We start from the raw sequence: 11,168 nt of genomic DNA, 5'->3' as shown, positions 1-11,168 counted from the left end.
TGAGATATATCTAAATACTATTATTATTAGTATTTTTTTAAAATTCAATATGACCTCCTTCAAATGCAATATCAGCTTTGACACAGAGGAGACCAAATTGGCAGCTCTTGACGATGAAGGCCAACCCCTGGGCATACTCTACACTGTCAGGATGAAAGCTTGGAGCAAATCCAAATTTGGATGAGAGATACAGCAGATATTCGTCTACAAAACAATTGAAAAGTGAAGGGGTTTGAGGGTAGGGCTCTAAGAGGGTCACAAAGAGGCAGGCAAGATGTCAACCATATTGTAGCTCCAGAATTTTAGATTATCCTTGCTTTGATTGCTTCCAAAAGGTTTCTATATACATATTTAGGCAATTTAAAGTTCCTCAATAGCCTCCAAATAATTCCATAGTAACTCATTATTTTTTTTTAATGCCCACATTAATTTGTTAAAACTTATATGTTCTGAGGAAAGATTAAAAAAATATACTTCTACAAATTTTTTGAAAGACATAATTTTGTATAAAAAAAAAGTAGGCTTTGGAACAAAAGAAAAATTGAGACAATGATATATTCAGCTTAGTTTTTGTTGTTTTTTTCAATCCACACGTTTTTTTAGGAATCCAAAATAAAAATAGTGAAATTCGTCTCCTTTACAAATGAAATTATAGATGAGATTGTTAAGGATAAATATGAATTTTCACAATATTCCATTATTTTCAATCCAACGCTATTTAAAAGGCGAAAAAAGTAATGAAATTAGAAGCTTAATATTGTAAATTTAGCCTTTTAATGATAAAAGTATATGAAGCAAATAAATTTTCAAAAACTAATTCGTCTTTAAGACAAAAATTCAACTTCAGGTAATTTCAAGAGTTTCATAGATTTGGTAACTTCGTATGTTCAAAGCTAACAAAAAATTATGCTTGACGATGACAATATTTTGTCTTGGTCAATTTTCCTAGTACCTTTAATAAGTAACATAAACATAAATTTGGGAAACACTGTTTTAGTTCGATTGAGTAGGGAGTTTAATAAAATAGTCATTAATAACTTTGAGTGCTTTACCACGTTTTCACAAATGTTTATCTTCAGTTGAATAATAATATATTTTTTATTAGCTACAGTTGAAAAAAAAAAAACACACACACAAAATAAATCTGTCATCAGTGTCATTAATTTGGTTATCATAATATTAAGCTAAAATGTTACTATACATTTATAGTTCTACCTATTAAACTTTATTAATTTGTAGTAGTGGGATATTATCTTTTATTTCTTTCTTTTATAATATTAATGATTCAAACCCATTAAGCATCAGTGTTTCTTACAATTAGTAAATTACATTCCCTTCTTTACAAATAAAAATTTAAAAAAGTCATATCTTACCGCAGAATATTCAACTACAATTCTTTTATCTCCAATACGATATCCATATTTTAACATTGAGTAGTAGATACTGTCTAACTTCGACACATGAATATAGATTGAACATCAATTTTGAATGAAGAATCTCATTTTTGAATATATTTTTAAAGAAAATATATTATTTGTTCAAATTTTTCCATCCCAAACGCCCCAGATGACGTCACATAATATAGTTTGTCTTCCCCATTTGCAAATAAATTTCGTCGTCGGTGATGTATACATATGTATGTACAGTAATTTAAAAAATTAATAGGGGTAATTTATTAAATACGGAACAACCGCAGATTCTTATCTCTGGATTTCTGACATAAACACTATGGTAACATTTAAAAGAACAGGAAACTTTGTCAAGCCCTAGAGTGTTTTAATTAGGTCAAAATATTAAATCTATCTGAAAGGCTTTGGTTAGCAGTAGCGTTATATGTACCTCACAAAATTGATCTCCAATCGATCTGAACATTTTCTAAGAAGTCTAACGTTATTCTTATGTCCATATTCCAAAACAAAAAATAGTTACTTTGTTTTTATAAAAATTATATTCATTTTGAGTTTATAGGACATGCCCAAACTAAGATGGTGTGACAATTAGTAGTTTGGTGTTAGAAAAAAGTGAAGGATTTTAAGAAGAATTTTCCATAGATATAAAATACTAAGATTGCTTACATTGAGCATAAGCAAAGGAAATTTTTTGAAGCCAAAATTTAGTTGACCTAAACTAAATAGAAAAAAATAGTTTTTATTAGGGATTTTTAGTTCAATCACTCCAAATCTTGTATGGAATTATCCTATAATTCTATCAAAACTGAAGATTTCCATAAATAAATATAATCAAATTTAAAATACATACAGTGAGGATGGAACATAAAAACATTTGAATTTTTTTGGTCAACTATGACGGTATCAACTTATTTTTTTACATCTACAGTATATGTAATTTTTATCTCTGTGGAGTTTTCACAGGAACTTTAGAAGTAATACTAGGGTAGTCTGAAAAGTTCCCGACCTCAACATGAAGATGGCAGCACTTTTAAAAATAGCTAGTCATATATATCTTACATCTGTAGACAATTACTCACCATGCTTTGAGGCATTTTGGACGCGTAGCTGTCATGTAACATTGTTGGGGTAAGTTGATATGAGTTTTTTGTGTTAAATATGCGTAAAATCGAGTATTCAGCTGTCATTATTATCTTCTCTTTTTTTTTTAGAGTGTAACCCTTTAAATACCTTCATGCAATAGCAGGCATATAAAGACTGTTGTGATAAGATTTAACGCGTATAAGTCAATCCAACTCGGAGTCATTGAGTCAAAACCAAAAAATGTCTCATAAACAATTATTTTGCAAAGAAAAAATACAAGTACTATTTGGACGGGCATCAGAGATAAAAGCATCGCTGGTAAAAGTGGGTGGATTTACAAGGAGACTATGTTGAAAAATAAAAATAAAATTCAGAAAAAATGCCTTGTATTTTTGTTAGGTCGGAAACTTTTCAGACCACCCTCGTATACACATATGTTTTATTCTAAATGATATTATCATTCATGCAGTTGTATTATTTAGTTGCTAGACGGTGTCACTCTTTGTTGCCTTGTTTACAAACTTATATCAGTAAATAATGGTAATGCCTCATTGGTTATCTACTGAAATTAATTTCAATGAAATAAAATTTTTATACTACGCAATCCATTTATAGCGTGAATACAGTTCTTAAGCAAATAAAACTCATGTTTTCAAGTCATACATTAAAATTTCCATATCTTTTTTTCGAACAAAGAAAAGTGTAAGACAAAAAAAAGGATGACCTTATTTTAGAAACTAAGATTGAGTGCAAGTTTAGGATCACGGGTTCTGTCATTTCTGAGACAAGTTTTAATATAAATTCTGGAGACACTAAAGAATAATTTAGAAGGTCTATTCAGTATAATTAACTTCTTAATTTTAATTATATACATTGAATTATTATGTATTCCATAATTTTGTAGGAAAAAACAATTACTATGTTTTTCTTTCAAATTTTCTAAAGTAGTCAAATTAAATAAAATTTTGTAGAACGGGTTACAGAATTCAAAAGATGCCGGACCCGCAGGCTCAAAAAACAGGCAACCTGCACATCACTTCCTTGTATATATTAATATATCCCTTATGTACAATGTTGCTGTATATCTGGGGAACAAAAGAAGGACCAGGAGCATACCAAAGTCTTATTCTAGTAAAGTTTCATTATTCGAAACATTTCATTGCTTTCTTAGGCATCATTTGTTATGGAATCATATATAGCGTCATTTGTAGAGCATAAATCGTAAAAAACTATAAAACTTGTTATTCTTGAACATGAATTTAATACTCGATTTAATAAACTATAATAATTAAATTAAACTATAATTAAATGTTGTATTGCCGCAGGTGTTAAGTCCCGGAAAGGAAGGGTGAAACGGGATCCCAGAGCAAAGTCTATTCAACCAATGTAAATTAAATTCAATGAAAAATATCGCTACTAGCAAAAACCATTGACGATTCGCTTAATATGATAATAAAGATGAGTGGTTTCAATGGAAAACAAATGTGTTTAATCTTTATTTTTCTCTAATGGACCAGAGGAATAGAATATATGCTTAAGAATTAAGGAATAAAGTTACTTTACAAGACATTCATCTTCAAGATCTTTGAATCTGTTCACTGGCGTGTCAAGGCTGGTATTGCTTGTAAAGGAGGACTTATGGAACAAAAAATATAGTATTTAAACATATCACAAATTGATTTTGAATGGTTTTTTTTAATGTTCCTTTAATTGGATTTTTTCTTTATTACTAAATCACACCTTTTTTAATTATTTCATGCTACTAAAAGTTATGGTTCCCCACTCAGTATAAATGTATTCTTACATCATTTTTTTTCCTTCTAATTTTAAGCGTAGAATCATAATTATTCTCATGCATATGCTTATGAAGAAAAATAAATGCTGACCCTACTATAAAAATTACTGATGAATACAAAAGAAATATGATAATTATTAATTATTAAAATTCACTCGAATCCTTAGATTTGATATTTTAGGATAAATTATGTATTTTATATTTCTATCTATTTTTGCAATTATATTTTTGAGTTTTAACATATGTTTAACTTTCCGATTTCACAATAGCAATGGCATGTGGATTTGAGTATGTTTTTTTTTCTTCATTTATTTATCTTATTGTACCTTTTTGTTTGTGTATCAAAGATTCTCAATAGTTAAATTATATATAATGATTGCTACAGCATGAAAAAAGTAATGGTGGAAAATATAGGATTTCAAATTTTGTAACAAAAATATACTCTCAAAAAATTATTACATTTTGTGGCTTCCTACAATTTATTTATATATAATATATTGATATAGATTACGTAATTGTCCTGGCTATAAAAATATAGTAAATTATGTATTTTAATTATTATTTGTCAAAAAGCCAACAAACTGCAAAAGAAATGAAGAAAAAAAAGAAAGGGGAATAAATGCTTCCAAAAAGAGAGTTGAACTTATTTTACCTATATAAAAGTCGTCAAACAATCATGTTATTTTTTTCTTTTGATGTATATATGCTGATGAGCTACATCAAAACATATCATAGACATACCAAGGTGTGCACAAAAAGGTTGTCATACTAGAGGTACTCACATATGTAACAAAGTTTTGGACGCAATAAATAGTGGAGCCATCCATAGTCAAAGCTTATTCTCCTCTCTTTACTTATATCTAAACTTAAAGCAGTAGTTCATTATGTAATATTATTATGTATATATCTAGTATATTGTACACATCATATACACATCAATAAGCGTTTGTACGCCCACACGTCGTGAATTGACTCTACAGAGCATTGTTCTTGACATTGAGTCATTTTCCATCCTTTTTCATTCAAGAAACATATCTGAGGAGGAATTATTTAGCAAGTTCAATTAATGGATGTACTGTATACAGAGTTGATCTAATCTAATGGTACACATAAAATTTTTTATGTGTAAAATTTAAAGAAAGGTTTTGCGAGCGAGATTATTAGAGCCCTGACCTCTAATAATTGACTCAGTACCAGGGCTAAATCCCTTACAAACCTTGACCATGTAGTCGACTAGAGCTCTAGCACCAGACGCGCCGAGATAGAGTAGTCGAAGGGGCATCAACGGGGAAAAAATTTCATCAGAAAAGAGGAAACCTTTAACCGAATGTTTGTTGGCCTTTAGAAAATTTAGAATCTTCTTTGATCTTTTCAACCGTCTTAGCTTGCTCTGTTCAGAGATAAGTTGTTTTATTGTCCTACTCTGTGATTTTGAACCAATGTCATTCCGGCATGAAAATAATATAATGCGTACCACTAGATAAGATCAATCCTGTATTTATGGCAGAAAATGAAGAGACTTATCCATCATTAACGTTCACAGCATAACAAGAGTTAATTGTAGTTCAACCAATCAACTTTTGGAATATTTACCAGGAGAAATATCGAGAGCTTACAGCAAGTAAAATTCATTGTAAATTTTTGTGTTAACCAAGTAACACCGTGGACAATGATGAAGGTGAGTATGGATTTTCATATGACGGTACAGATTACATCGTACACAGAAGCAACGCCATTTAGGTGGTATATATAGAATTGATATTATTATTAAATAAAAAGAGACAGATTGTCAAAAAAATGTTGAAGAAACTTTATCAAATGGTAATAAAAATTAAAAACATGAATTGAATCGTAGGTATTTAATAACAAAGAAAAACAGAGTATTTGAATTTTGGATCGGTTGGAGGTGGGGAAAGTAGGATATGTAATTTTTCAAAATACATACTCGTATATCTATAATCCTTACAAATGTATGTAATAGTTAATTAATTTGTATAGCACAAAGACTCCTCAATTATTAGGACTGGGTAAAATGTCAAGTAAGAAAAGATATAATGTTTTTTTTTACTGAAAATATAACAATCTGGAGGTCCGGAAAAAGATACTGAGCTGCTGCTAGTTGAGTAGCCTTGGTGTACACTTTGTAAATATGAGATTATACAGATGTAATAACATATTTTCGATTTGTACTAATGTCACGACATTACCTCACTAGCAACAGAAATTACACCGTATTTTATTGTCAGCTGTAAGTGCTTCTGTTTTTTTTTTTGTTTTTTTAATTATCAGTGTCCTAAACGTTGATTGGTTAAAGTTTAATCATATTTGATTACGGTGTGAACTATTATTCTCAATGGTTATAGACTAAAAATTCCATATTTGGCTAAGAATTAAGTAACTACCAATGGATTTGGGACCTTTTTTATATTTCTTTTTTTATGAAAAGTTGCATGATACAATCAAGGTGGGGATGCCACTATTCTCGTCTGGTATGTAAATACTATAGTATTGGAAAGACAGTGAGTAAAGGACCTCATTTATAGTGTTTTGACAGATGTCCCAAATGTAAATTAGGTTGAAGGATATGTATTAAATTTTACAACTCAAAATTATATTCATTGTCACGTCATGTGACAACGACATATTTGTCGGCTTCATTTTGATTAAATTAATGCACTGCAGTAGTAATTCATGATTTATTTTCCTTAATCATAAGGAAAACAGGGTTTTTATTCCTACAAAGTTATGAAGCTTAGGACACCAAAATGACCGAATACATGAACAATACTTACTCACTGTCGTAATGTGAAAACTCAGTTTATAAAGTAGCTTATTTGCGTCTTATTCATCATGATCAATAATAAATAATTAGTTACATGGGGATAATGAAGAGCCGAATGTGTACGCATTCGTTCCGCAAGCCTTAACGCAAAATCCATCATATCACATATGTATGTATATAGTATACTACTATTATCTACTATTATATCCTAGTACAACAACTACATAAATATAAATTAATAAACATGAAGACTATATACTACAGTAAGTATATTGGAAGGAGAGCACACTAAAAGCGCTGGAGTGTACTTATTTTGTAGTGATAGATCATAACTCTTACGTACAAATATGATAGGCCGGAATAAAGTATTTCTTGTTTGAAACGCTTCTTCTTTCACTGCGGTACTAATGATCACTGAGGAATAATAATAATGGACACACACCCTCTATTTTCAAACTCCGTTTATCACCAATTGCCATGATTAAATTCAAAAATAATATGTATAAATAAGTCTACGTGCAGTTCGTTGTAGTGGATTTCCAGTGGTGGTGTTGTTGGTAGGATCTGTATGTAATATATTTTTACATACATATGTAGATGCTGTCTGTTTTCATCCTATTAAGATATGATTAGCAGAACCTTATTATTCAAGTACTACAATAAAGAGAAAAATTACGCCTACAGTTGATAAGAGTTTTGATATTATATAGTTTGGTAATACTAATTTCTCGTAGTTTTTTGAATATTATGTGATGTATTCTAATTAACCAACAAATGTATTATCATATTTTCTCAAAATAAACGACTGAGTGTGCGGTGCCTCTATAATCGTGAATTCATTTCCTCCGATATCAATACTACATACACAACAAACATACAGTAACTATTATCTAGTTCCTGAAAAGTGGTGAATCTCAACAGTATCTTCTTCTATTATATTGCCTATTTCCTTCAAGTGAAAAAAGTACTATTCAAGCTTGTCAAGCAGACAAGAACATCTTTACAAAGGAGGAGTAACTCACGCTTCTGCTTTTGCTGTTGCTGCTTTTAATAACCTCTATGAGTGCAAATATAATTTGCAAAATCAACACAATTAAGCATTTATTATCATCCATTCAATTTCCATGATTTTTTATTATTATTGCTCTTCGCCTAAAGAGGGGAAATTGACCGATTTGAGGATCTGCATGAATCATATTATTGAAACTTACTTCTATTGAAATAATTATTCAATCTTTGTATTATTTTTGTTCCAGATCAAATTCTTATTTTTGAGACTCTCAAAATAATGATATTTCTTCAAATGTAATAATAGTCATTCAATGCAAGTCAAAATGAGCAGCACACACAACGCCAACAATAACAAAGGAGGTGTGACGGTTGCGGCTGAAGAGCAGTCCAACTTTAAGGAAGAGAGATCTGGTATCGGATCCTACATTTGGTCTTTTCTCACGGGATCCCATAAAAAATGTCGTAGTAAAATCTCCATTAAACGGAAAAACAAAAACAATAAAACCAAAGAGGGCAAAAAGCAGGAAGGAGGACTCATCCCCAACAGCAAGAAGACACATCCTGAGGATGACGAAGACTCTGATGGGGGGACTTTTGGGATTCAAAAAACTGAAAAGTTAAAGTGTTTTGTTAAACCCAAACCCCCTACAAATCGAAGACGTCCCACCTCTTCTGTTGTTTCCTCAAGACTTGCGCTATCATCAGGCTCCTACGCTGAAGAAGAACACTCAAAATCTTCCCAATCTCTCGAAGAGAAAAATACTCTTCAAGAAATATCCGAGGAGGAAGGTGAAGACAAAAATGACCCATCCGAGAAGGAAATATTAACAATACCTCTACTCCTCACCACCAATAAAGAGACCCACAACATAGACACTGAAAAAGATATGGTACAAGAAGAGGAGGTGACGAAGGAGAGTCAGGAATGTGAGATACCTTCTTTGTCCCATAGAAACTCTCCAACCCCTTCTTCCCATGACTCTCTAAAAATAATAGATGAATAGTTTCCTCAAGATTTTGCATTAAGAATTCATATTTACCCCCGCTGCAGCCTTAGTTTGAAGTGGTGATGATGATCAATTTGTCAAATATTTAAGCTTTACATTCATTTATTATTTCTAGCACCATCTTTGGATCAAAATAGAAACTTTACACTTTAATTCAACTTGATATTTATAATACATATATATATATATATATAAATTTTTGTTTTGTTTTACTAATATTAAATTACTTTTTGTGTTATTTGAAGAAAAAAAAGTATTCATTCTTGATTATTTTTGTATTAAGCATAAAATAATACTCTCTCTCTAATTACTGCTACTATTACTATTATTATATATTAAAGAAAACGTTATAATTAAAGAAATATATAAGTATTTATGCACATTTAGGCCAACTTCCTTTGTCCCATATACACATATGATGTTCTTATACTTGTTAAAAAATTCATTCCCTATGTGTGTATGCTCCAAGGGCATCTGTTGAAAGAAAAACAAAAAAAAAAATAAACTGTTGTTTGTATATGTAAAAATGGAGAAATCAATGGTCTTATGTAAAACATAATATTTTGAATTCAAAAGGATAACTTATTGCTAATTAACATATGTACACCGTGCGTCAGCAAATCGTAGAAAGATATTTGAAGTCAATTTTTGAGATTTTGTAGAACAGAATTTCAGCTTTCAAATTATGTTTGTTTTGATCAAATCAGACAATGAGTATTTGAAATGGAATAAAAAAGACAACGAGTTGCTGACTTGATCCGAGCCGGAATACCAGTGCCCTCCATTTGTAAGATTGTACCTGGCGAAAAGACACTTTTTACTGAAATGAAGAAGAAGATCAAAAATGGGAAATTATGGAGAGGCAGTGGCCGGGGAGTGGAGGGCAAAAGAATGTGAGGACTGAGGAGTTTTTGGAGCAATTAGGGGACTCAAATTCAAAGACTTTTAGGGGAGTTGAGTGTACTGGAGGCAACAGTGTGCAGAGGGGCTTTGGCCTAACCTCATATGTCAGAAGGAAACGTCAGCTACTGACTGAATTGGCCAAAATCCAGGGTTGGTGGCGATCTAATCTGGCTGATTTCTGGTTATCCAAATTTTGGCCCCATCATGCCCTGACTATTCTCCCCTAAATTATGGAATCTAGGTCTATACAGAAAGTAGAGCTTGTGCCAACCCCTTCCATCTATCAACGCCCTTAAATCTGCTGTTGAGGAGAAATGGGCTGCCCTGCTGGACAACTATGTTGTGGGGGTCTGCAGTGTCTTCAAGGGGAGAAATGAACCAAGGTTGAGGCAGAGGGTTAATTTTGAGAAATGAAAGTTAAAGGCGTAAATAATTAATTGCATTAATAAATATTTTTTCAACGAGGCGTTAGACTTTGTTATTTTATCTGCAATTCGCAGACGCACGCTATAGATACAGTTTGGGGCAATTGTTTATCACAAAGTTTGAGCGCATGCGCAAGTAGGACGTTGGTTGTTGTTATGAAGGCTACCGAAAAGTGTTTGGATCGTGGGAAAGGCAACTTTTCCTTGTTGCAATCTGCGTCGGAAGAGACAATGTTGACATTGCAAACTTGGAGGTGGAGGTGATTATGAATCAATAGCAAAGCCATAATGCAAAGAAAACTTTGATCAGGCTTCATGTTATGGGTTTTTTTTTTTTGTTAGTTTTTTTTACTTTGTTGGACACAGTGCATGGTCTCGAAGCTCACTGGTTCTCAACCCTACTTCTATGTATGGAGTGCAGTTGAGCGTCACAAAAACAGCTCTTCCAGCAACCCAAAATCCGAGCTGATAGCCAGGATCCGGGAGGAATTCTGAAATCTGCCAAAAGAGACTCTCATCAAGACCTACTCCCTTTTTTGTGATCAATGGATTATTTATATATATTTTTTTTTTGGAAGGGGAGGACTTGGTTTTTGGATTATTATCGAAAAAAATTCTAAAATTAAAAGTTTTAGAAAAAAAATCGAAAATTCATAGCTATTAACGAAAAAATTTCAAAAATCCAAAGCCATTCACAAAAAAAAATCTATTTCAAATATTTAGTTGTTTTTTTTTAAATTCAAAAATCTATGA

The 11,168-nt window shown here is 31.4% G+C and overlaps 1 protein-coding gene across 5 annotated transcripts; it reads left to right on the top strand.

The window, feature by feature from the left end:
- The first annotated feature begins 7,495 nt into the window (after positions 1-7,495).
- LOC121121688 (uncharacterized) lies at positions 7,496-9,467 on the top strand. Of its 5 annotated transcripts, none has more exons than XM_040716657.2 (2): positions 7,496-7,635; positions 8,326-9,467. In XM_040716657.2, exon 2 carries the CDS (start codon positions 8,392-8,394, stop codon positions 9,082-9,084), a length of 693 nt encoding a protein of 230 aa, XP_040572591.1. In that variant the 5' UTR covers positions 7,496-7,635; positions 8,326-8,391; the 3' UTR covers positions 9,085-9,467. The 5 variants fall into 5 exon arrangements, with proteins under 5 accessions (XP_040572591.1, XP_040572589.1, XP_071746072.1 ...); XM_040716655.2 differs by having other exon boundaries at positions 7,577-7,783; XM_071889971.1 differs by having other exon boundaries at positions 7,606-7,626.
- Positions 9,468-11,168: the final 1,701 nt, after the last annotated feature.

The sequence above is a fragment of the Lepeophtheirus salmonis genome, chromosome 7, assembly GCF_016086655.4.
Source record: "Lepeophtheirus salmonis chromosome 7, UVic_Lsal_1.4, whole genome shotgun sequence".
NCBI classification, from domain to species: Eukaryota; Metazoa; Arthropoda; class Copepoda; order Siphonostomatoida; family Caligidae; genus Lepeophtheirus; species Lepeophtheirus salmonis.
This window is presented reverse-complemented; position numbering and strand designations above follow the sequence as displayed.